The sequence below is a fragment of the Scatophagus argus genome, chromosome 7 (assembly GCF_020382885.2).
Source record: "Scatophagus argus isolate fScaArg1 chromosome 7, fScaArg1.pri, whole genome shotgun sequence".
Classification (NCBI taxonomy): Eukaryota; Metazoa; Chordata; class Actinopteri; family Scatophagidae; genus Scatophagus; species Scatophagus argus.
Window position 1 is genome coordinate 22,080,866 of NC_058499.1, and position 25,792 is coordinate 22,106,657.

Below are 25,792 nucleotides of genomic sequence, written 5' to 3' on the forward strand. Positions count from 1 at the left end.
ACTCTGGCACACCATACCAAAGATAGCTGTCTTCCGATTTACACTCTAACATAACTTCATGATATTATAGCTGGTTGTTTTCTTAGTTTTGAGGACTACTGCACTGAGCATGCTGCAGTCCTGCTGATTGTGGCTAGTATTGTACCTAGTTTGATTTGAGTTAAATGCATATGCTACCTGTTTAAGTGTATATATTTATTAATGTACGTGCATATGACACACGAACAACAAATGCTAATCAGGCAAATCACTGACAGACAGGAATGAATTCAAAGAGAAAATGTGAATAAAAATGTTGTAACAACCAGTTGCCAATCTAAGCAGATGCTGATGTGAGGGGTGGGGTGGGGGAGCTGTAAGACCGGTAAAAGTGCTGTGACTCTTCCCTAGTTTAAAATACACCACCTAAGAGATGCCAATTCAAAACTAGATTTACCGCCTCTTGGTTGTCTGCCTCCATGCACCGGTCATGTTGCACTTCAAATTCATGTCTGTACGGACTCATATAATATATGAAGTGACTGACAGAGAGCTTCATCACTTTCATCAGTCACCTAAAAACCAATGGGCTTGTGGTGGACTAAAATGCTTCAAATACATCAAACATAAACAACATTCTAAAACGTGGAAGCTTCAAACACATGTTCAACCCAGCAGCACAGAAGATCAACACTATCAGCAATCACAAGCTGTCCTTCTGTGCCTGAGTTATGCTGTTGAATAATGGACAGAAAACACTTATGGTGTCACAGTGATGTTGACCTTTGACGTGGATAAAAGAGATGCCATCATTTTATCCTATTAGACATTTGTGTGAAATTTTGTCACAGCAAGTGCATGAATTCTTGAGTTATGACTAAAAATATGTTTTGTGAGATCATAGTGATCTTTGACCACCAAAATCTTATCAGTTCATCCTTGAGCCCAAGTTTACATTTGTGTCAAATTTGAAGAAGTTCCCTCCAGGCGTTTCTTAAATATCGTTTTCACTGTTATGGGACGGGATGGCAGTGCAGTGGTTAGCACTGTCGCCTCACAGCAAGAGGGTTCCAGGTTCGAATCCCGGTCTGGGCCCTTCTATGTGGAGTTTGCATGTTCTCCCTGTGCCTGCGTGGGTTTTCTCCGGGTACTCCGGCTTCCTCCCACAATACCAAAAACATGCACATTAGGTTAACTTGCTACTCTAAATTGCCCCTATGTGTGAGTGTGAGATTGTGTGGTTGTCTGTCTTTGTGTGTCAGCCCTGCGATTGACTGGCGACCAGTCCAGGGTGGACCCCGCCTCTCGCCCGTAGTTAGCTGGGATAGGCTGGATGGATGGATGGGTGGGTTATGGGACGGACAACCTGAAAAGATGTTGCTTCGGGCCATGAAATGTAAAAAATATAAATAAAACATATCACATATCATCCATGTATCATTTTCAAAGTTACAAAGTTTGTGGACATCAGACAATTGCAGCAAAGTTCACATTAACGACTAAGAAAAATAAAGTGTCACAGTCAGAATGCCTTAAATATGTATCAGAAAATGTCATAAGAAACTGCACTATATAATACATAACTGTTTCTTATAAAGGAAAATATGTAACAATTATATAACGTTTCACTAAAAGCAGTCTTTTTGTCACAGCAGCAAAGTCTTCAAACTGTCTCTGCCTTATACAGCAGAGAGACATAAAAGTGGGATATGAAAGTGAGCTGAACAACACTGACTGCAGACAGAGGAGGGACCGGCGACATTAAGTAGGAGTTATCGGTTATATTGCTCCTATAAATCTTACACAGACTGAATGGTGCAATATACCCTACAACATGGGTTGACTGCCTGGGCATGAAATTGAAAAACAAAAGTGAAATATTTCGACTATTATTGAGCTAACCTTGATGGCTTTTAAGTAAATTCTGTAATAGTTCCAATGAGGCTAATGTTCACTGGTATATTTATCAAACAAATTCATCAATAAATCCAACAATAAATGTGGTCATTTAAGAGAAGGTTTTCACATCTTTTCACTGTGAAATTGATTCATACCTACAGTTACACCTACTGCCCAATTTTCTTTAAGATATCCCTGCTACTCTGTTCAAGCTGCATCAGTGTGAGAGTTTACATGTCTTTATTTTGATAATTTGTCAATTACAGGCCACTGCACCTCCGGGAGTGCAGACAGTAATAGAGACATGTGATGGAGGAATCAAGCTCTAATAATGTTACTGCATTTCCTTCTTGTCCTACGGAGTTCATAGATGACATAGATAATACATCTTTTCCAGTCGTCTACAAGTGAAAAGTAAAGCTATGCAGCAACAATGGTGAAAAAGTGTCTGTTTTATCTTGATATTCTGCAAATACTGTTGAATTCCAGGACATTTTCCATGTTATCTTTTTCACCTCGCTATAACCAAAGCCATAACTCTATATTATATCACTATAATTCACCATGGGTCACTTCTATATTGTTGTATCAAGCATTATGTGTGTTTATGAGCATAGTTATGAATCATTATGAATGCACCTATAATTATAATGCAATATGAATGCCTTCTGATGTACTGTACATGTGATGTGATACAGTCTTTCTTTTTTGCGGCCACACTGAGGCAGTCAAACCCATGACAAACAACACAGTGAAATATTATCACCTTGTTATGATGGATGTGCCAGAAAGCAATTGCTCATTCACAGTATAGTTGTGCTCCTGGCAATCCTTTGAACCTTTTGGCTCTATTTTGGTCGCCACCAACTCCTGAGAGAGAGAAGCATCTGCCATGTTTACAAGCTAGTCTCTAATGTTTTTTGTCACTTGTTTGTTGCTGGGCAGGTAATGTTTAGTGTCTTTTTAGGACTTCATAACATAACATGTCTGCTGCTGCTTGACTACACCAAAACAGTACAGTTGTAGGCTGTAAAGTCAAAACAGTGAGCTGAAAGATAACAAGCCTGTATAGCTGAGGGGAACTGCCAAGTTGGACTATAACTCTCTGTGGGTTTGCTACTGTGAGTGACCCCTTTCACATTACACTTGGTCATCTGATCTATTGTTAATATTAAAATGTTGATCATTGCACCTTTAAGTAACCGAGAAAGGTGCTGTATTTGTATGATACCTTCAGTATATTCATACATAGGCCAGCTTCACCTTTCCCTTTCTTGGACTTAAATAAATACTCATTTTGTGTCCCTTATTGTGTCCTTTACCACACCCTGTATTTGTCGGTAGGATACTGCTGAGACTACACGTTAACTATGTTAGTTCAAAAGGGTTCTGTCAGTCAGAAAAGACAGAGCTAAACACTTAGACTCGATTACAGAGAGCAGCATCTAGTCTGCAGCTTTTCACCCTGACATCGCCTCAAACAGTGAGATTTGATCACGGCTTTTTCCTTTGCCATTTCCCCTCCGATTGTGGGATTCAGCACCAGGCTTCTCTCTTTAGATCTGGGCTCTTACATTGGGTGGGAGCACGCAGTGCAGTACCTCTCTCGAGACATCCTCTCTTTCTGACTGTCCTGTCAAATAGCCCACCAGTGGAGTTGCTGTAGATACTCGTCTCTGACACTTCTTGATATGCAGCAAAATGTAATGCAGAAACCCATAAGCCTGGCACTTTAAAATATGGAAAAATTAAACAACAGTGCCCTTTAGGCTATTACAAAGGAGAAAATGTGTTCAAGCGACATGTGCCAATATTGTACACAAAGAATATTAACATTTTCAAATCTATATTTTTCCACCTGTTTCCATCCTCATTCGCTGTACTTCCCTGCCTAACTCTATTTAGGTATTTTATTGATAATACTTCCATTGATATCTCATGCCTCATGCATTATACAGTATATAATTCACATCTCAGCAACATGTCTGCTCACTTCTCTTCTGCGTACCCTGAAGGTTTGGAGGGCACTCCCCACTGAATTTTAGCATTCTATTTGGATTCATGTGGGAAGCCTTACAGAGAAAAGCTCTGAAACACACAGCTGCGGTACTGTTCATACAATAGTGTTTTCACTCCATGGTAAGTGTTCCTAACTGCAATGATCAACATCAGAGAAAAAAACATTAATTTAAAAAGAAAAAATTTCAATCAAATTGAATCATCATCCTGTTTCCACCCCGTCAATTTATTTCCCATTCTGAAACAAAAAGCAGAAAATGAAATTGGGACATTTCATTTTTCATGTCAAGGAGCCCCAGTCTAGAGTTAATATTGACCTTAACCCTTCAACATTGTTACCAACAGCTGCAGCATGGACAGTAGAGTTATACATAGGCTGTGTCCAGTCTATAAATAAGCACAAAATAGCTTGCAAAGAATAAATGCAACACAACAGAGGTCTGCCTACAATATACAGAGTATCCTTTTTATCAAACCTATCCATGCCCATGTCATTTTACCAAGTAAGTAGCTCACACTGAATTTTTGTTTGAAAACGTGCATACTGATACAATCTGCCAACAATATGCATCTTCTCAGCAAAAATTTCCCAGTCATAGGAAAAATATTCTTGTAGAATAGAACATAGTTTTCAAAATGTTAACTGAATATGATAAATGAACAACAACAATAATAATGATCAATAATAATTAAAATATTTTTGTAAATAAATCTCATCAGACATATCTGCCAAAGTGGAAAGGTCTGAATCACTGAACAACACTGCCAAAGTGGTACAGAAAATAAGACATGAAAGACATAATCATCAAAATAATGTGAAAGACAGCAGCCAATGACCAAAAACACGTGAAAAGCAGCAACTTTACTGCTGCGAGTGGCTGCTATTTAGTGTGAAAGAGGGAAATTGCTGAACCAAAATGGCTTCCAAAAAAAAGAAGCAATACAGAAAGAGTCAATTCATAGCTTGAATACAAAAACTGACGTTAAGTAGCAGAAGATATCTGCTAGTAGTGTTTTCTGACAGCTGAGTATACTTGAAATAATCTAGTCCTGTGATCAATACAAAGGCTTGTCTCTGTCTGAGACTGCGTCAAGACAGAAGAGTTCAGATCCTGCTGTCAAGCAGTTTCACAGAGTCGTCGACTTGTGTTGTCACTGAATGAGCAGACGATTGGTGGCCCTCAAATAACTGCAGTCGAATACTGATGGGAGGATCAAGCAGAAGGTCGATGAGAGGTGAAAGTGTGATGAACAGACGGCCGGAGGACAGGGGAAGAGCGAGAGAAGAAATGTAAGTATAAACTTGATAAGGAGATGAGAAGTGATCAACAGTATAGCAACACTTAGATTGGAAAACAGTCTACCTAGCCTGCTTTCTACTCATTCACACTTTTCTCTCATCCCTCTCTGTCTGCCTGTCTCTCTCTTTTTGCTCCGAGTGGAAATGTTTCCAGACACTGAAAGACTTTTCAGGAGTTTCTGGAGATTAAAAAACAGATTTGGGCTGAGCTCATCAGAACTACCAGAAGGACCTTGGTGACCTGGGGTGGAAGGCACAAACACACAAACACATAATCTCTCTCTCTCTGTACACACACACACACACACACACAATCTGACATGTAAGTACACACCCTACTGCACCCCGAGGAGCTTGCATATAGAGACATGTCGCGTTTGCAAAAGATAAAATGTCAAAACAAGGCAGAATATAAAAACTTTCCTGCAGAAAATCCCCCTCATAAGATGCAGCAGTTGAAACTGGATGAGGCTTTGAAGATGGAGAAAGCAGGGAAATTGTGTGGGTGTCTCACCATTATTCAAGCAATCTGAAAAGATTTCCCCATGAAACAGAAAAGTAATGAAGCAGTTTTTACGATATGGTCCCAGATGTAAACAAAACTTTCTAGTGCCCACCGTTTTCATCTACAGAGGTTGTCAAACCTGAGGTTGGAAGTTCATTCGCAGATCCATGTGCTGAGTGTGAGTCATTTTCTTTTGAAACTTTGAAAACGTCCAGGAATTTTGCTTCACAAAGATGGTCGTTTGGCAGTGATGGAAGATGTAATATCTCTTAAAGTTGCACTAATCAGTAACAATGGGTCAAATGTCTGCACGTACCATGAAAGGTGTCAGTCTTACTCCCAAAGCCAAAGAAAGTAATCAGTTCCCCTTTTTACCATCTGTTGGCACAACTTTACTGTTGTGATTAACTGTCACTGCTCTTGTCAAAATAGTTTCCATTAATTAAATCTTTGAGATAAAGTTACTTTTAAATTCTCATACTTGTAATTACTGAAAGCAAAAACTTGGATTCAATAAGGAATTTAACTTGAAAGGTAGTAGAGAAGTAAGTTGCTATGGTAAAAGCTCAATAAAACTCAGATAAAGGTCAATCAATATGCACTATTTTGTATTATCACTTGTATAACAACAAGTAAATAGCCCACAGAATGTGTGTTCATGCCAGAAGTCCTGTTTGTCTGTTTACCTCGGCCAAAACTTTGGTAAGAAGAACATCTACAACTGAGGAAAGCGGTATCAAAAATAAACACAGCGAAGCTAAATATGTGGCTGAAAAGTTAAAACATAGTCAACACAAGCGTGGACCTTTTCAGCGCCTGTGGAGGCTTTGCAGTTGCTGGTTCCCCCTCACCTCAGGCTACATGTTGTTTCAAGTCAGACAGCTCAGCAGGATGAATGACAAGAGTTGGGGCGGAAACCTGACCAACTGAGGAGGAGGAGAGCAGGCCTGACAGTACACTTCCTGCCTGAAGGAGAAAGTTGCACATTGTATGTTGAAGTGTTTATTAGTTTCAGTGCCAGTAATGGCTGAGGCAAACAAAGATAGCACATATAGGGAGTGCTATTTGAAAGCTGCTGACATGTTTTGCTTGCCAACAAACTGATGAGCGTGTTTTAACAGCTGACTTCTTTCAGGTGTTCACCTTGCATATCGCTTAAAATGGAGTTTTACTTGGAAGGAGTAGCACTGCCGTAAATAGAACTGTAACTAACAGTTATTTTTGTTATGGATTAACATATTATCATTATCATATTATTTTATTATTTAATTGTTTGGCCCATAAAATCACTGAAAATTATGGAATAATGCCCACCAAAATTCTCTAAGTCAAGTTATAATGATAATAAAACTGCTTGTTTTGTGAATAAACAATCCAATGCCATTACTATCAAAGAGAAAATTGTTATCTTAAATTTTCTGTTATTTGATTAATAGTCTTTGAAAGATTATACATGAATGATGCATGAAATGACATCACAACAGTTAGTTACAGTCAAAAAGGTTGTCAACAGAACAAAAGGCCCCTCAGATCATCTAAACCTACACAAAACTGAGTCAAACACAAAGAAACAGTCATAGAAACTCAATTAAGGGTTGGCTTTTTGCCATTGTATTTATTAACAAAGGATCTTAACAAATATATAAATAAATGTCTAAATCTCTGGCTCATCTTTCAATAAAAACAAATCCCTTTTTCTAAGCACCACAGCTGTTACTAACAGCTTTGTCTGCAATCCTAATAAAAAAATATAATGAATTGATTTTCAAATAGCAGGTGTGAAGTTGGCATCAAATTAAAAAAAACAGTCCTGCAGGCCTGCCCCACTACTGAAAGGACCAATGAGATTTCTGCAATGAGGGGAAAGTGTTGGAGGGCTCCCAACTGTAAGGATATGTATTTGAAACTCCTTGGAATAAGCTGAGAGACGTGTGTGTGTGTGTGACGTGCTGGACTGGTAACACATAGTCTAAGATAAAGAGAAAGGAAGAAAAAGCATTAAAAAATGTGCAGCTTTGGTGATTCTGTATAGTCTATATTTTAACAAACACTGTCCAGTATGAAAGAGACACAACTCACTGGAGACAGTTGCTAATGTTGTCCACTAAAGTGACATTTTATAGCATAGACCTACTGCCAAGTATCTCCTCCCTGACTGGCATGAATTCGCTTCTGAAGACTGTGCCAGTAGCACCATGGGAAAAACAGGAAAATGGCCTCGACAAAGATGAAGTGACAACAGCAGAGAGCCGATAGTTAAGGTAGAAGACAGAGAGAGACAAAAAGGTGGCACATTAGATGAAGTAATGCTAAATCTCTATCTCACCGCTGACAGACAAAAGTGACAGTAATACGAGGTGAATTTGCATAGCAGATGTTCCGCTGCACAGGGCTAGATTTATTGGACTAGCAAACACTGGGATGGCTACGTGCCATCTGTCATACAGCAGTAGCAGATAAATTAAAAGTAACAGCTGTGAGTATACTGTGGAGGTAAGGGCAAGCTATAGCATCTCGCTCAGAGGAGGAAGAGATGCGTGGCAGGGAGGTTATTCCCTTCGGGAAGGCGGACGAGGAGATGGAACTGAGAGGGAGGGAAAAAAGCAGAACTGTAAAGAAAGAAGGAGGAAGGTAGACAGGGAGAAAAAACAACTTCAGAGCCTTGTTCATCCTTAGTTATCAGCTTCTGTTCTCAATTTGTCAAAACGTAGCTAGCAGCTACACATTTCCATAACTCACTGTACCTTTACGAGCCAACACATGATGTGTTTGTGCTTACACAGGTGGCACAAATTAGATTTTACACATGATTATGTATTCATTTTAAACGCTATTCATTATCAGAAAATATTACATTTGTACAAACATATATCAAAGTCACTGGGGGTAAAAATCAATTCTTTGTTGTTGTTATTTCAGTGAAGTCAGATCTTTTTGCTCTCTCTTTGGCTGTCTACCTAACGATTTTCTCCTAATTTCACAACAGCCCTTGGCTCTTGTAAGAACAACATTAAGAATGAATGTATTCATCATGACATGAGCATCACGTACTGTAGTCCAGAGGCTAAACACAGACTTCAATGCATTCCAGTGTGTTCAAACAAATTCAAACTTCCTTCTCCACAGAGCAGCTGAGCTGATGGTGCATACAACTAAACAGAATATATGCAACACTGAATGTGAGTATAGTTAGTGTTAACATAATGCAATCATCAGACAAACAAACAAAAACAAACAGTCTCATAGCCATTTTTATGGACCCTTTAAAATGACAGAGGGAGACACAAAACTAGGCAGTTAATGCTCATCTAATGTGTGTCCAGATGAAATAAACAAACAAACAAACACTGTTCCAGATCAACCCTCTTGGTTTGATACGTACAAGAAATATTATCAGTTTGAGGGTTTTCTTGCTGCCATATCACACAGCCACATGTGTGAGATGGCCGTGTTTGTGTGTGTGTGTGTGGACATATATTCCTGTAGTTGTGAGGACAAAAATCCGGTTCCACAGTCACATTGTGCCTTACTTATGGACAAAATGCAAGTCCCCACAATGTATCAATGTATCATTATACATTAGGATGAAGACTTGCTTTAAGGTCAGGTTGAGGTTAGGGTTTGGATAAGGTAGGTTTATTGTTACGGTTAGGTGGTGGTTAAGCCTCCAGGAAATGAATGTAAGTCTGTGTGACGTCCCCAAAAGTGACGGAAACGCTGTGTGTGCGTGTGTGTGTATATAGACTAAAATAACACAATGCAGGTTTAGAACCACACCTGCTTCAAACCACAAATTGCCCCCAATAATTATCATCTGCGTCTTTTTTGTAGAGCTGGTCTCTTCACATGAGCCACAATGTGTGATGGCTTCTGGAGAAACACCTGGCATTAGCTTACTTAATGTGTTGCCCATAACTAATAACGACCATCTGTAAAAACAACAATGACCATGTCTGAGGGTTCATTGGCTGTAAAGCAGTCAAGAATTCTGCTTTCTTCTCTGAGAGTAAAATGGAAAAACTGTTGATCAAGACAGTTGCTCAAACATGGAGTGAGGTTCCCCACTTTGTAAAACACCACTATGTAAAAGATATTACTACATGGTCTCAGGATCATTATGTAAAACTGCTATCGGTAGACACAAATGGTTGCCTTTTTATTTGCGCTTTACACAGCATCCCAACCTTTTTTCAATCAGTGTTGTGTAACTTGATGGATCATACCAGTGGCTTTTCATTTTAAAGGTAAACCACTTTTCATTAGAACTTCTCCATTATCCAGTGTACAGCATATGAATTTTAGATTTGAACTCCGTCTTTACTGTCGCTGCCTTCAAGTCCCATTCACATGATCATTTTGCTTCTTGTTTTACTTTCTGGTTTTCTGAGACAGTTAAATAATGCAAGGAAGCTGACACTGAAATGGATTTCATCACTTTGGGGGGTTTTCTAAACAGTCCATGCTTGCAAACTGCAATGTCATGTGAGGTAACTTAATTAAAAGAAAAACAAAATAAATTAAATGTCCTTTGCGTCACTAAAGCTCAGAGTGCAATATTGCATTTATTTTTTGTTATTTAACAGCTGTAATCACTAGTTACATTTCAGATTAAGATTATAAATCAAAAAGCACATAGCCCACACAAAGCTTACAAAATATAATGAACTGTATTGAAGAAATAACTGAAGTCCAACTCAGAAGTTTACTGTGGTGATGTGAGTATGCTGGTATGCTGTATGCCAGTATGCTGGTGAAGCTCACAACAATTGTGAAAGATTAATCAAATGGATGCCATGCTTTTTTACTTGTGGTCTCTCACAAAACTCTGCATGTACTTGTGTCTCCTTCTCATGTTTCAGATGTCTAAGTTGATAGTAGTTTAACCACAGGCATTTCTCCTCTAAACTCATATGGTTTCATGTAAACAACTGCTTTTTCTCCAATAAAAACACAAGACAACCCAATGTTTTACAAAACATCAACTTTTTTCCTTGTTGTAGTGGTACTTTAACTGACCTGAATATGTTCGTCCACCTCTGATTTTACTTTTTTAGGTGTCTGCTTGCTGATTTTGATGCTGTACTTTTTTTTGCTTCTTTGACAGTGGCACCATATTACACAAAAATCAAACTCACTTCAGTATAACGCAGCCGGTTCCAGCAGGCGGGGCTGTCCAGAAGACCTGTATCCTGGTGCGTCTACGAGGTGTGCTCTCTGTCACTGCAGGGGCACAGTTGGTCATGAACTGTGTGTCATCCTCATCAATGATCTGAATGCAAAAGAGAGATAATTTAGGATTAACAATCAGAAAGCACATTGCAATGGTTGTCCTGAATCCAAATTTGTTGACTGACTTTCAAGATTTTGTCACAGGAAAGCACAGGCACTTTGCTTCCTCAAAAATATATTGTGGGTGCACTTAACTTAATCTGCAAGACGAAAGGAGCAAAATGTTTAATGTTTTAGTAAAGCATCTGTTTTAGAACTCGTAATGTAAGTCATTCAATAAACTCATATTTCACCTTTAATCTCAATGGTTAGCAAATGTCTACTTGATATTAAGACAACAACCATACGTAGTAATAAGGCCAATCGTTGATTCTGATGTTTTGTGCCTCTAAAGTGCCACAGCATAATGCAAGGCTTGAAAGCTGTCTCATCGTCCACCAACAGAAAAACAAACAGACTAGCTCAGTAAATAACAAACTTATTTGATGACTGAAGGGAGAGATGGAATCTCTCCCTTCAGTCAGGTAGGTTAAACCAAGAGGGTACAGGAAAGTCAAATTAAAATCGACAGCAGGAGAGCTAGAGCTATTAGCTGTTAGCAGCCAGTGAGCAGCACAGACCTGTGGTGTCTGGTTAGGAAACAGAGCCAATAACTTACAGTGGAGCTAAACACACAGCAGGACTGAGGGTTTCTGTTCAGATGAACATGAGGTGATAACAGTCAACTGTAATTTGATGTGACAACATGTTTACAGTAAATACATGATAAATGGACTGTACTTACACTCAAAGAATTTTTACACGACTGTCCCATTCACCCATTCACACACAGATGTCAAAGGCTGCTATCCATCAGAAGAAATGATGTAAACATTTGCACACATTCACACACGGATGGGAGCAATTTGTGGTTCAGTGTCTTGCTCAAGGAAACTTCAACATGCATGTTGGAGAAGCTGAGGATTGAACTACCAACCTTCTGATAAGAGGAAAACCTACTCTGCCTCCTGAGCCACAGCCATAAATAAATGCACTGAAGTGGTTCAGCCGAGTACAGTGTGAAGGTACAAGTACTTTGAGTTTGGGGTTACAGGCACTTCAGCGTACATTTTACTGAACTTGTGTCAGAGATCAAAGTAACCAGATTTTAGTATACAATTGAGACACATAATTTCATTTTCAAATTTTCATTTTGTTTAAGACCTTCTTCTTTGAGCTGAGCATAATAAATATATTTATTTATTTCCCCAACATTTTAATAGGGTTTTTTTTATTATACCCCTAACAACTAAAAACTATAAATGGTAACAAAGTAAAGAAACAACATTTGATCGGTCAATACCACTTCCAGCAATGAGTGATTGCAGATCGACCCCAAAAACCCAATGAAAGCATCCTCATTGATTACATTGACTATTCTCCTTTTTTATTCATTTGATCAAAGGTCGGACACCAGCTTGACCCAAAGCAAAGTTATGTGAAAAAGGAGAATTCTCAAAGTCCCTCAGTGAGGATAATAACAGTCCTGTGTATTCAACACATGTCTAGCCTAGTCCATTCAGTACTTGGACCTTGTCAGACATTTAAAAGACTAAACACACACCCAGACAGACACACACATGCACACATGGCCTATGACCTTGTAGGTGGTGTTCTCCAGCTGCCTCGGCTCAACAATAACAAATGACCTAACGCCCAGTTCCAAAGTCCTGATAGGACATTAATAGGGTGACAAAAGTCACAGACAACTTTCCTTCCTTCTTTCTTTAGTTTTCACTTTCTTTCTTTCACAAACTCCCCTTTTTTATCACAGAAATACATATCTACACACAAGAATGGCTATGCACACAACGTGAACAGAAGAACAGAACAGAACAGAACAGAACAAATAAACTCGCACACATACACATACATCTGTGTATTTCTGTACTGACTTTTTAATGCCTCTTTATACACAGTTTGGGCTTTCTTTGCACCACCAGGACAGAAGTACTCTCAGTCAAAAGCAGAAACAGACAACAGGCTAAAAAGCAGAAGAGAAAGAGATTAAGGAGTCAAAGGAAGAAAAAAGAAAGAGAGTAAAATAAAGAAAAAGTAAGGTGTATGCTTAAAGAGAAGACAAGAAGAGTTTTGCGAGAGAGAGAGGAATATGGAGATGGATTAAGGGTTCAACGTGATAAATTGAAAGAAAAATTGCACTGCAGTAATACTTAAATAAATATCTGCTGTCTAGACATGAGAAAAATATAGCTGCTTTTCTGTAATGACGCAGTCCTCTCAGATGTGTGTCTGCATTTAAAATTAAGAGCAATAGCATAACAGGATGGATATGAATGGGACAATTGTCCATCACTCTGTTCTCTAAGACTGAATCTGCCAACTACTTAAGAAAATCTACTTAATAAAAACAATAATAATTCAATTAGGACAATCAGGTCCTAAATCAAGACATAACAGTCCAGTACTAAGTAATGGCCCAAGTCTCAAGTCCACAACACTGGGTTCCAACTCCAAATTGTAAAGTCCAAACTAAGGACAGTCAAGTCCCAAATCAGTCCTAAAAAAGACTAGAGTCATATCAGTGAAGGAGCATGCCAAGTTCAGCCAAGACAAGACGATACGTAAAGCCCAAATACAAGACAGGCAAGTTCCACATGAAGCCCTACATCAGGACAGTCAAAACCCAAGTCATGTTCCAAGTCAACATAGTCAAATCCCAAACCCACATGGTCAAGTCCTGCAATAAAGAAAATAGGTTGCATACCAAGTCCAAAATGTATGGTCCCTGTGAGTTTTTTTCATTCAAAAACAATGTCTCTTCAACTCAGTTCAATAACAAAAGTCGAGCCAGTCAAGTCAACACAAGTCCAAGATCAATATAAATAAGTCAATCAAAGCCTAAGTCAAAACGGTCAAGTCCCACACTAAAACCAAAAGTCCAGTATGCACTAGGCTCAAGGTTAAGATAGCTAAGTCCAATGTCAAAACAGGCAAATCCCAAATTAGACATAGATTCAGGTCAACAGGTCAGGACAAGTGAAAAAGTAAAGCCCTAAGTCTGCCTGATGGTCAAAAAAGTGAATTTGAACATAGGCAAGTCCAAGTCAACACAGTCAAATTATAAATTAACAAATTCCCAGTCCACTTTTATATAAAAAACAAACTAGAAACAAGAAGGGCATATTATTGTGTCATTTGAAAGAGAAAATGTGTGAGAGGTGAAAGGACAGACAAAGAGAGGAAGAGAGTGAGTGTGGGAAGACTGGCAAAGGAGCGTTTGTTTTCACTGCAGAAGCTGGCATGTCTGTGTGTGTCCACGGTTTGTCTGTCTCAATCTCTCTCACTCAATCTCTTGCTCTCTGTTGAGACGGTAAACACAGATGCTTCAGAGTGCCTGCAAAAGCAAATGCGGAGCCCTGTTCAAACACACACACACACACACCATCAGACCCAGGCTTGAACAGACACCCAGGATCCCTCGAGGAAAATGACAATAAGAGTGTGTGTGCGTGCGCGCACGTGTGCATCTGTGTGTGTTTGTTGGTCAGTGTGTGCACACATTGCAGGTTTGTTATTAAATGCAAAGTAGCTACAAAGGAGTGAATACAGTTGAAACCACTGGGACCTGAGTGTGGAGATGAGACTTTTCTGAGGGAAAACAGAGGCAGACAGACAGATAGATTGAAATGTCACATCAACACTTGAAAATGAGCTTATTTCAGAAAGTAACAAAGTTCGCTTGCTCGATGAAGACCTCGAAGGTGCCTACATTTTGCCTTAAGCTTTCCATCAATCAAAGCTGTACTACTACTGCAGAGTACCGCTGAGATCTTGAGGCTATCACAAATATTGCATCATATTACATTTTGTGTCTGAGCTACCCAACCAAGGCAGCGGTGTCACATATCCAAACAGCTACTCTGTAAAAGATGTCGGTGTGTGCGTAGGTTTATTTCCCAGCAAATTGAGCCAATTTTGGTGTTCAATAACACGAAACAACATAGTAGGAGAGACAGTGTTTTGTTCACTGGGTCTATTTAACATAAAAATGACCCCAAGGTTCTTTTTAAAATTCACTTTTTTACATTTTTATGCTATAACACTTTGTAGAAATTTGATTTTTTTTTTATGTTATGATATTGTCATAGTCAGAACAACAGGGACGGTTTGTCTCTATTCTAAAGAAAACCTAAGTTAAATGCTTTCTTTCCCATCTTTCTTTAAGTCTGTCATGTCCAAAAAGGCTGTTGTTACCAGTGAGGAGCATATTCAGAGAACAGACTAAATGATACAAACTGTAGAGACATACACATGCAATGTGGTAAAGTGAAAGGCGTTCTGTGATATGAGCTAATCCTTCACAAACACTGAGGGTTCAGTTTTTGAAATGAAGTCTTTACCTGACATGTTTCTGAAGCACAATAATCCAGTAAACTAACAATGTTTGCTGACTTTGTGGCATGAAACTAAATTTACTCCTTTCACTTTTGAATTCTCCTACCTGCAAATAAAGTAAAGCTGAATGAATGAAGTTTAACTGTATCCAACTTTATCATCATTTCTTTCTCATACAAGAAATACCAAGTTGTGCTTGACTGTCAGCCATTTTGGGTTTTATGACTACAATAACCCTGCAGTTCCTCTGCCTCTTCTCTCTGTAACAAGTTAAGTACATAACGTTTTTAAGTACATAACGTTTTTTAGTAAATTACCAATTTGAATCGCTGGGTGGTTGACCTTGTTTTAGGGAATTAGAAAGAAAGCGGGTAGCTTGAAGTCAAATAATAACCTAATTTTTTTAGGAGTATCCTGGTTACTGATTCATTCATAGCATCATTGAGCAGGGAGGGTGTCAAGGGTTCATGTTAACAATTTAACCTGACTAAGACCTTAACCGAAGAGTTGGGCCATTATTATTCTGAAGAAGCAAACAGAGCTGTTGTGTATGTGTGTACATGTGCATGTGAACATAATTTTGTTAGTGTGTGACAGTGTTGGTCTAGTTTTGTGTGTCTGTGTGTCTGTTTTCCAGTTTTGGCCACTCAATTTGTTTAGGCTATTGTCAATGCGAAGCAGCATAAATAAACTACACAGACTTCTCCTCAGACCAAGGCTGCGTCACAGACATGTTCCATCCATCCATCCATTTTCTATACCGCTCATCCGTCAGGGTCGCGGGGGAGCTGGAGCCTATCCCAGCTGACTACGGGCGAGACACAGACATGTTGTGAGAGCTAAATAGTGACTTTTTCTGATACCAAACAGAGGTATTTTTTTAAAGTCATTCTGCTTGACCTGGACCAGTGATGCATAGTATACTGTAGTTTCACAAAGCATACAGTTTATTGAAAAATTTATTTGACGAAATGTACATAGACTCCATCCATCCATCCATTTTCTATACTGCTTATCCGTGCAGCTTCGTGTGGGGGCTGGAGTCCCTGCACTGGTTGACAGTCAATCACAGAGCCCATAATGATTTTTTTAAAATTCATAAATAGAAAATTTTAGGACCATTATTCAGTCTCCATCTTCTGTGTTACATTATTTTCATTGTGGTGTTTTTGTACACAACTTCCCTCAGTTCAACTGTCAATCAAACAGTTTAAACAGTAGTGTGGGGCCAAAATTTTCACCCCAGAGAACCAAGGCTTAATTACCAGGTTGTTTCCTAGAGTGTGATCGTGCATGCAGTCCATCAAACAACTCACTGCATGTGTGAAGCCAGTGATGGATCAGGTCCTTGTTACTGCACTAATGACTTCGAGCTGAAAAGAGGCAGTGGAGGGCGGGAGTGACATGCAACATGCCATTCTGCCTTTCTGTCAAGTGAAAAGAAATTGTTCTAAGTAGAACATGTCTGTCTGAGGCTTTCCCAAGACCAGTAGAAGGGTTAGTGCTGCAAGTGGAATAGAAAATTGGAGAAGAAAAAGGAAAATCCCCCAAAAAGTAAAGTCCAATCTTCCTGAAAATTTTTGTTGCATCAGCACAAAACTGAGGAGCACCACTATAAACAACATGTAAGACAGCACATTCATGTTTTTTCTCCATCTTGACTGTATTATCAAGAAATGCTTTGTAATAAATAGACAATTTACATAAATAACAATGCCCTGTTTTTTAAAGAGGGTTGTACGATTCAGATGTTGAAAAAATTCAATGATAAAAAGTTTAAACTGTGTCTTGCCTTTAGTAGCATGTACAGGCTATGTAATCCGTGGAGGGAGAGTTCATAAGGTAACTGCTGCACACAAATGACACTTGTGGGAAATTTCCACAATATGGACGTGTAATTTGGTTGTAGCTCTGGATTGTAAAACGAGCAAAGCAAGCAAAATATTAATTTAATGATGTTTAAACATACTCTGCAGGGAGAGTAAACATGTTGGGATGCAACAACTACCATGTTTGTACCCTACGATGAAAAAAAAAAAAAATAGTCACAGTATGGAGCACGGAAAACTGTGGCATATTTCTCTATAGATTTTCCATTGTATTTCTGTGAATGGCAATTATTTATTTGTTGTGTGGTAAAAATAACATTATTTACTGCTGTCGAAAATGTAAAACAATAGTGTTTTAGCACTTAACCCTTATAGGAGTATCTCTGCTTGTGTGCTCTTCCGTTCTCATCCATCCATTCATTTTCTACACTGCTCTATCCATACAGGTGTGTGTGGTGGGGGGGGCAGTCAGTCGCATAAGAAAACAGAAAACTGTGAAAACATGCAAACTGCATAGAAGAACACAGACCAGGATTCAAACCTGGAACCCTCTTGCTGTGAGACCACAGTGCTAACCACCATACTGCCCATACTCGTGTTTCAATTATTGTGTGTGTGACAAGAGAGAAGGATCGGCTCTTGCTGCTGGATTGGCGACTTACTGTCGTTTGGGGCATATACATGGAGTTGGTGGGACCTCTAGGCATCACAAAAAATAAAGAATACAAGTAAAAATCTGTGAGTATTCTTGTCAGGAAACATTGCTGACGCAGAGGGCTGAACCCCAGTGCAGAATCACAAAGAGGCAGTGAGGCAAAAATCCGAAATAATAATCTTTACTTTAAATAAAAAAAACTCTCAAACAAGCACACACTTACTGTGGCAAGCGATCAACAAAAACTGCAGCAAAAATCTTGGCAAGGTGAAACAAGAATATCCTGGCTTGACAACATAAAACAGAAAACAATCCGGGGGAAGACGAGGACTAAATAGACAGGACAATAAGACACAGGTGAAACACATTAAGGGAGGAGAAAGCAATCATGATAAACCAAAGCAAAGCTACATGAAAAAGAGACACACAGGGGACGTGACGCTTTCAAAATAAAACAGGACATGACAAAAACACATGACAAGACGAACATGAAACATGACATGAGACCAAAAAACCAAAAGACAAAGCATAACTTAAACACAAGACAAATTTAAGACTTTCTGTACATGATATTTTTGTTTCTGTCTGTTCAGCAGTGGGGCTATCACTCCTTTTACAAGCTTACCACTTTTATCAAACAACGTTGCTGCTGTTTGAAACTATAAAATAAGAGTGTTTCTCCACTGGACTTCCCACAGATCAACTGTCTACCAAACACTGTGATTAGCAATAAGTATGATGTGTAAATGAGAAATATTTTTGCCCTCCGCTGAGAGCCAAGGTCTAATATTTTGTGGTGATATCTCTGGTTCTATTGTGCTTGTGTTCCACATGTTCATGGGTGGGGATCTGTTTGTTTGTGATAGGTCCGACTACATGAGAGCACTGTCATTTTTGCATGAATTTAAAATCAGTTCCTGTGCTCCAAAGAAAAAGGCTTTACAGAACAGAAAATAGAAAATGGAAAATATGCTTTGGATACAGGTTTAAAAAAAACATTGCTTTAGTTTATCTGTGATTAGCATAAATACCATTTACTTATAACTGTAACTGTAAAAATCCATTTTGCTCATTTTTAATACATCAGTTCAAACCCCCCCAACCCCCCAACCCCCTGTGGATGTGGATAGTCATTTGTTTAGATACGTAAAGAGCCACAACTGAATTCTTAGCAAATCAATAAGAGAGAAATAGCAGCCTGATGCTCATTGTCTGGATGCATTACGCACTTACAGTAATAAGCCACAATCAGTGCAGAGCAAAAAATTATTTATGCAAACCTCAAGCATCTGAACCAACCAGCTTATCAAATAAAAATGTGTTAAGCTTCTTCTGGCTCCACCAGAAGTTCCTTGAAGAAAACAAGCACATGGTAGTCCTTCTATGTTAATCCGAAAAACAAGGAGACGTATCTAACTTTGGGTACCGAGGAAATAATTACGTTAGGATCACATTTGAGTGTGATTATGCTACATATCAGGTCACCATCACTCCCACTCTACGCACATCCCACGTCTTTTTCTTTAAAGCCCTCTAAGCTCTGCTTGGTTTATGCAATTGCCTCTATCTGAAACCTATGACTTAGCTTTGGCACTTTCAACTGATTGGGTTTGTTTATCCCCAGCTAAACTCAGAGCCCTAGATAATCTGTCTAGTAAGAAAGGAAGATAACATCTCGTGTCTGCTCATCTCTCCCCTTATCCAAACAAGCTCCGTTTGTCTCCCTGAGCAATAACACGTTGCTGGCCTCGATAAATATGACCCACGTCCTACACTAACACTGGGAGGGCTGGGAAAAACACACATGCAGACCCACACGTATACCCACTGCCTATTCAGTGTATATTTAAGCGCAAAGACACACACACACACATTTCCAAGCAGACAAAGAGTGCATACTCTGGGAGTCAAACACACGCCCGCACACACCACACACACACACACACAGACGTACTCTCCAAGGTCTGACACATTAAGACAGAAGTCCTTTAATGGTAGTAATGGGAACAAAGAGCAGATTATTGCTTAAGGAAAAAAACAATAAGCAGTGACTCAGTTGTGGTGTTTTAGTGAAACAGCAGGCGGGCACATTCCAGGAGAGCTTCCAGAAACAAGCAAGTACCAGAAAACGAGGAGAGAGAACATCCGTACAGGGAACCATGACTGTGTTTGTTTGGCTCCTCTTCCACTGCAATATTACAACAATGACATTGCAAAACTAGCTGCATAATTAACTTGTGAAAAATAAACTGTCAGGAACATGAATTGCATAAACTTCATTTTACATAAGGATTATTATGTAAACCTCTCTGAAGAGAAGCTGAGTTTGATGGATTGAGGTCATTTAGATAAAAAGGCAGACTTGCTGTCATGCTGCATCTTCCCTTATCGACCCGCTAATATAACTGGGACACAAAGGATGGCTTGTTTAAAAAATGAAATCATTCTGAAACAAATTTTTCTGACTACATGAATCTAAAGTAAAGTTTTCATTGATTTAATTTAGTGTCCTTATGAGGGATCGACCTGATATGCTTTTTAGGGCTGGTGCCGATATCTGTTTTAAGTAATCAGGGAGATCGATTAACCTGTATTCAAATCTTAGTATGAAAATTTAGAATAACCAGTGGAGGAATGTAACTAAGTGCAATTTTTTCAAGTAATGTTACTGTTCAATACAAATTTCAATTTTCTACTAAATTCCCATCTACTATATTTTGAATTGTTGTGAGTGAGACCACAGTGTGGTGACTACAGACAGGTGGACAATCTCAAAGCCCAGAAAGGATCCTCTTTTATTTTTTTTTTCTTTTTGATTTATTTCAAATGTATTTTTAATTTAAGTAGGAGCGCAAGAACGGCATCCAAAACAATGCAATAACAATTAAAGGTGGGTTCAACAATGCACACTCCTTTTTCCAAAATACTCATTCTACAAATGCTAGGAAGGAGTCTTGCCAAGCTTCTTTAAGACACAACATGGAAGAACTCTGCCTACCGAACATGCATCCTATCCTACCCACAGTCCTTATAAGCTAGTGTCATGAAGGACACATCTTGTTTCACACAGTCAGGTTATCAGAATCTTTCAGAACCAAATGTATTCTTTAAACAAGTGACAGTATTTTGATAGTAGCTTATCTCTAGAGGCCTTAATCTTTTCCCACATGTGGATAAAAGTGTCTATTACAACTGTCAATTACAGAACAAAGCATGTCTGATGGATTTGCCAATATGTATTAAACAGATTGTAAGGCCAGATTGTCAACTTTAATTTTGTTCAAGCTCAGCCCACACTGTTCCAGTTTCTGCTCACTGCGTACTCCCTGGTCTCAGCTTCACTCCAGACTCTATTGGGAGGTTGAGACTGTAAGGTATTTATTGTGCTCGGAGCAGAAATCAAACAGAGCAGAGTGAGCCGAGATGTTTGTGTTTGAACTGTTTAAATTAAAATCATCCGAGTAATTTGGCCAAAAGCATGTGTCAACAAAACAACATGGTTAGGCTGATAGCTTCACTTTCATTCAACAAGGTGGTTTATTCTCAGGAAGGACAACTTATTTTAATTCTTGATCATGTGGCTGTTTGTTTTATCATTTGTAGAGCAGTGTGTAAACTTGCAAAGAATCTTCATTCTGATTCAGTGGTTCAAAACTAGAGGAGTAAACCCAGAGGCAACGCCGCTGCCAGATACGAATACTTGAAATAGTGGCAGACATGTAAGACTGTACAACATGTAAGAATAAAAAACACCCTAGCAAGATGAGACGAAAGTGGATGAATGAATAAAAGGAAGCAATTAATAACAATCATGCACAATATGGATTTTTTTCGGCCAGTATTATCAATATCACTACCTGCTTCTCAGGCCAAATGCAGACAAAATAACAGATAATTTCACAGTTTTGTACTTTTCAAAAAAAAAATAAAATAATTATAACTTGTGGTTTATGGACACCTGAAGGTAAGAAACGCTAAGCTGTAGTTTCTCTGAAAACACACCACCAAAAACACGGTAATACTGCTAAGCGCAGCAGTGCTGCTTCTTCTTCTGCTTTTCCTTTGTGCATACCACTAACACTAATCATTTAGCCAGTGGAATGAATTTTTCACCCAATTTTATTGATGTTTGGTTCTAATTTAAAAAAACTCTGGTAACTAGCTGATGCTAATTGGATGCATTTGTGGCAACTCTGTTTAGCCCTGTCCTGTAGCAAACTGATACTGCCCCTTAAAGGATGAAATTCCAAGTCTGGTTTAGAAGAGCAGAACTAGTAGCAGAACTGAATTGAAACAATCTTGCAATAAATCCTCCTGTCATAAAGGTTATAATCTTCTTCTTTTTCTTTCAAACAACTGTAAAGAGGTGATGATTCAATTTCATGACCATTTTGGATGTTGTAGTTTGTGGTGCTGTTGACGTGTTATACTGTGATGTAGGTTATATTTATCATTATTACTATTGGTTTTGAGGCGTCCTTTTGTTAAGATACCCTGTGGACTTTTCAACAAAAGCTGATTTTACTGTAGGGAATGGCAATGTCTGTCTATCTATCAATCTGTCTGTCCGTCAGTCAGTCCAGTATTGGTCAAGATGGAACTATATCAACAACTACAGGATGTACTGCCATGCAATTTAGTACAGGCATTTGCAGTGACCAAAGGTTAAGTTATCCTCTGACTTTTTCTTTAGCACCACCATTAGGGTAGTAGTTTTTTTATTGATATGTCTAAGCATTGTCAGTGTGAGTGTGTTAGCATTCTGATGTTAACATTAGCTCAAAGCACCACTGGTGGCAGAAATGTGTATTGCATTGCCTGCACATTACCTGCATTGTGGTCAAATAACTCAGCAGGGTACCATTGTGCTTAGACAAATTACATGACTCCTTTATGGATGAATACATGTTAATCCTTATAGCAGGAATCGATAACTGCAATTTCTTTAATTCCATCTTCAATGGAAACACAATCTGTATAAATGAAGCACAGAAGAGCTGGCTAACACCGATGTTGCCAAGAAGATAAAAATAAATAATTATAATTTTTGTTTAAAAAAAGACATATATGCATATTGTAATTGCTGAATCTATTTGTGCAACGATTTTATAACTGTAAAAAATGTAAATAAACCATGGGAAAAAAAAAAAGACATATACTCTATACACTCATTGGTGTGTCCTTATGTTGGGTAAGCAGCAATGCAACAAAATGCCACCAAACATGATTATTTAAACTGTGGGTGAAACAAAGCAAAGCAAAATGTTCTTGGTCCTCTCTTTAATTTTTTTGGCTACATGAAAGCAGGCTCCTGCTCTGTTTGGTAAGAGTCTGGTAAGGATCAGCTGGTGGAAACACAGCTACAGATGTGTGTTCCTGTTTACACTGAGCAGGAGGTAATTGAGGAAGTCTGGCTCTCTCCTCAGGAGCTCTCTGCTGCACAGTGGGAGCTGCCTTACTACTGAACTGAACATCACACATCTCTCTCCTGCTTTCTCTTGAACTCTATCTGTTTATCCCTTTTCTCTCTGTCCTCACGTGCCTCTTCCTCTCTTCCCCCTCTGCTTTCTCCTGCCTTCCCCTTTCTTCCGCCGCTGCAAATATCTGCTACTGAGTGAGGGAATGCAATGCCCGCCTCACCCTAGAAGAGCTGCACCAAAGAGGAAACCAGATTCTCTGTTCTTCTCTGCCACAACACAAGAGCTCAGTTTTCCAGCTTCATCCAGCAGAGCTGTGCTGCATCTGTCAGCAACACCTCCTTTAACCTCCATATCAGAAGACAGCAGGGAGTAGCTGAGTCGACTCCCATGTGCATTACAGCATGCAAATGAGTTCATCTTCTGTGAACTTTGCCAGAAAGCTCAGAGCTCATTCAGCATACAGTGATTCTTCCTTTCCTCTCCACACCTGTTCTCCCTTACCTGGAACTGGCCAGTGTAGTCATCATCAGTGGTGCCCTCTCTGCCCTCCTTCAGTGCGATGAGGGTGAAACCTCTGAAATAAGCAGGACTGGTTGCCAGGAGGACCACTGCAAAGTGGAGATAGAGTGTGACTTCACTCTACAGAGACACTGAGCAGTAAAGAGCCACATATACTGACACATCAGGGTCACACCACAGGACGCAGGGTCACCCAGGATAATGCCAGGGAAACACACATGAAAGCACTCATGTGAGCATCTATGCGATGTGAAAGAGCAACAGAGGTTTAACCTCTGACACTAGAGTGAAAAAAAAGTCTATAAATCTGATGCACGGGAGCCTGTTGCAAGAGGCAGGCCATATAATGAGATGGGGGTGGAATTTTATTCTGCTCACCCGTGTGTCTTAACCTTTCATTTTCGTACAAGTCCATTTAGTTAAATTTGCCCCTGGTGCTAAGAACAAAGACATCAATCTTTTCGATCAAATTCAGTCTTTAAAAAGTGGGCTGATTTTGTATTTAAGCTATGAAGGCTTCCGCAATAAATAACTTCCTTTGTTTAAGGTGGTGTCCTTCACAGGTCCCTGATAGCTGATTAGAATTTAGCCCTGGACTGCTAAATGTGATGTCACAGGCGAAGCCCTGCATGATCTAAAGTAGGATCTCAGTGGGGAGACTTTCAGACAAGGTGACCGTCAATGTTCATGCTTGTTTTTAAAGCTTGTGCAAAAAATCGCAGCATGGCAGGTGTTATTCCTGTAAAATCGCCCTCGTCTTTTTATAGGACTGACTGATTTATTTATAAACAAAGTTTGCACTGAAAAGCAGAAAAACAAACCAGCTGTATTTGGAGTTTAAGACTGCTTACTGTAAACTCATGAAGTTTTGTGAGTGAATGTCTTTCAAAGGTAGGGACTTCAAATTTGTAGCGGTCACCTTAATTGGGGCCAGATCTGTGTGCGTCTCTGTGTGTGTGTGTGTGTGGATGTCTCCTTGTTTGCAGGAAGAGGAGAGGAAGCGAATATAGGTCAGACATTATAACACTAAATAGCCTTATCAAACCACAACTCTCCCTGCAGGAGCCAGAGGAGGCAGAGCGACTAGTTTGGAAACTGTGTCCTACAGACTGCAATTTCTAGTAAAAAAAAAAAAAAAGAAAGAAATTAGAGGACTGTAGCTATTACTTAGAGTTAGGTGAGCAAGACAGAGTTTTCTGGAATTAAAATAAAATTAGGGTATAATTAATTTCAGAGCAAGCACACTCTATTCCAACTTAATAAAAAAAGTCAACTTGTTAAATCAGGCGCAGGTTTACGCACTGATTGTGCAGACAGACTCTGAAAAGTACCTCTGTAGGTGCTGCCAGGCTGGTAGGTTTCCGGATCTCCCTCCACTCTGAGCCTGAACTCATGGTGGCCATCCTTCCGGGTCCCGTGTGTCTGCGCCCGGAGGATCCGCCCGCAGTACCCGTCCGACCTGCCCCCGGAGGACTCCTCCACGAAAGCGACAGCATTACACACAAAACTCGAGACAAAATAATACTGCAGAAGCAGCAGATGGAAGTGCATTGCCATCCCGGAGCCCGGTAATGAGTGCACAGCAGCAGTTCAATCAAAATACAACAGACAGAGGATCAGTTCCAACTCCTTCCCCAGCAACTCCTGCCAAACTACGGCAACGTCACAGTCAGTGGCAAAGGTGAAGAGAAGGAGATGAGTCCATCCTCTGAAGTGAAGAGAGCGCGCCTGGGACGCACCACGCTGAAGCGGGTGGGAGAGAGGAGCTGCCGCTGCTGCTGTTCCCGGATCAGTGTGTGATGTTGCCAAGCGCGGGTGCATGCGGCTGTCTCCTTGACTTGAGGCGAGGGAAGGTCCAAACTAGAGCTCCGCGCTTTAATAAGAGGCAGCCCTCCTCCTCTAGTACACACACACACACACACACAGAGTACACATGCTGTCTACGTGCGTGTTTGTGGATCTCACCGAGCTGTCTCTTGGGGGAAAGAAATCTTGTAACTGCTGTTCAAAATTCTATACACCGCGGGCTACACGGGAGTTGAA

The 25,792-nt window shown here is 39.6% G+C and overlaps 1 protein-coding gene across 3 annotated transcripts in view; it reads right to left on the minus strand.

Annotated features, from left to right (window-relative positions):
* Positions 1–25,586, minus strand: part of spon1b (spondin 1b) — an 82,493-nt gene extending 56,907 nt beyond the window's left edge. Inside the window, exons 1-3 of one of the 3 annotated variants that reach the window (XM_046393848.1) lie at positions 25,081–25,586; positions 23,732–23,838; positions 10,838–10,971 (exon numbers count right to left, since the gene is read on the minus strand). In XM_046393848.1, coding sequence (XP_046249804.1) covers positions 10,838–10,971; positions 23,732–23,838; positions 25,081–25,306 — 467 coding nt within the window. In that variant the 5' untranslated portion in view covers positions 25,307–25,586. Of the gene's footprint in view, positions 1–10,837; positions 10,972–18,033; positions 18,094–23,731; positions 23,839–25,080 lie in introns of those variants that run through there. The other 2 variants (XM_046393847.1, XM_046393849.1) reach the window with 2 other exon arrangements.
* Positions 25,587–25,792: the final 206 nt, after the last annotated feature.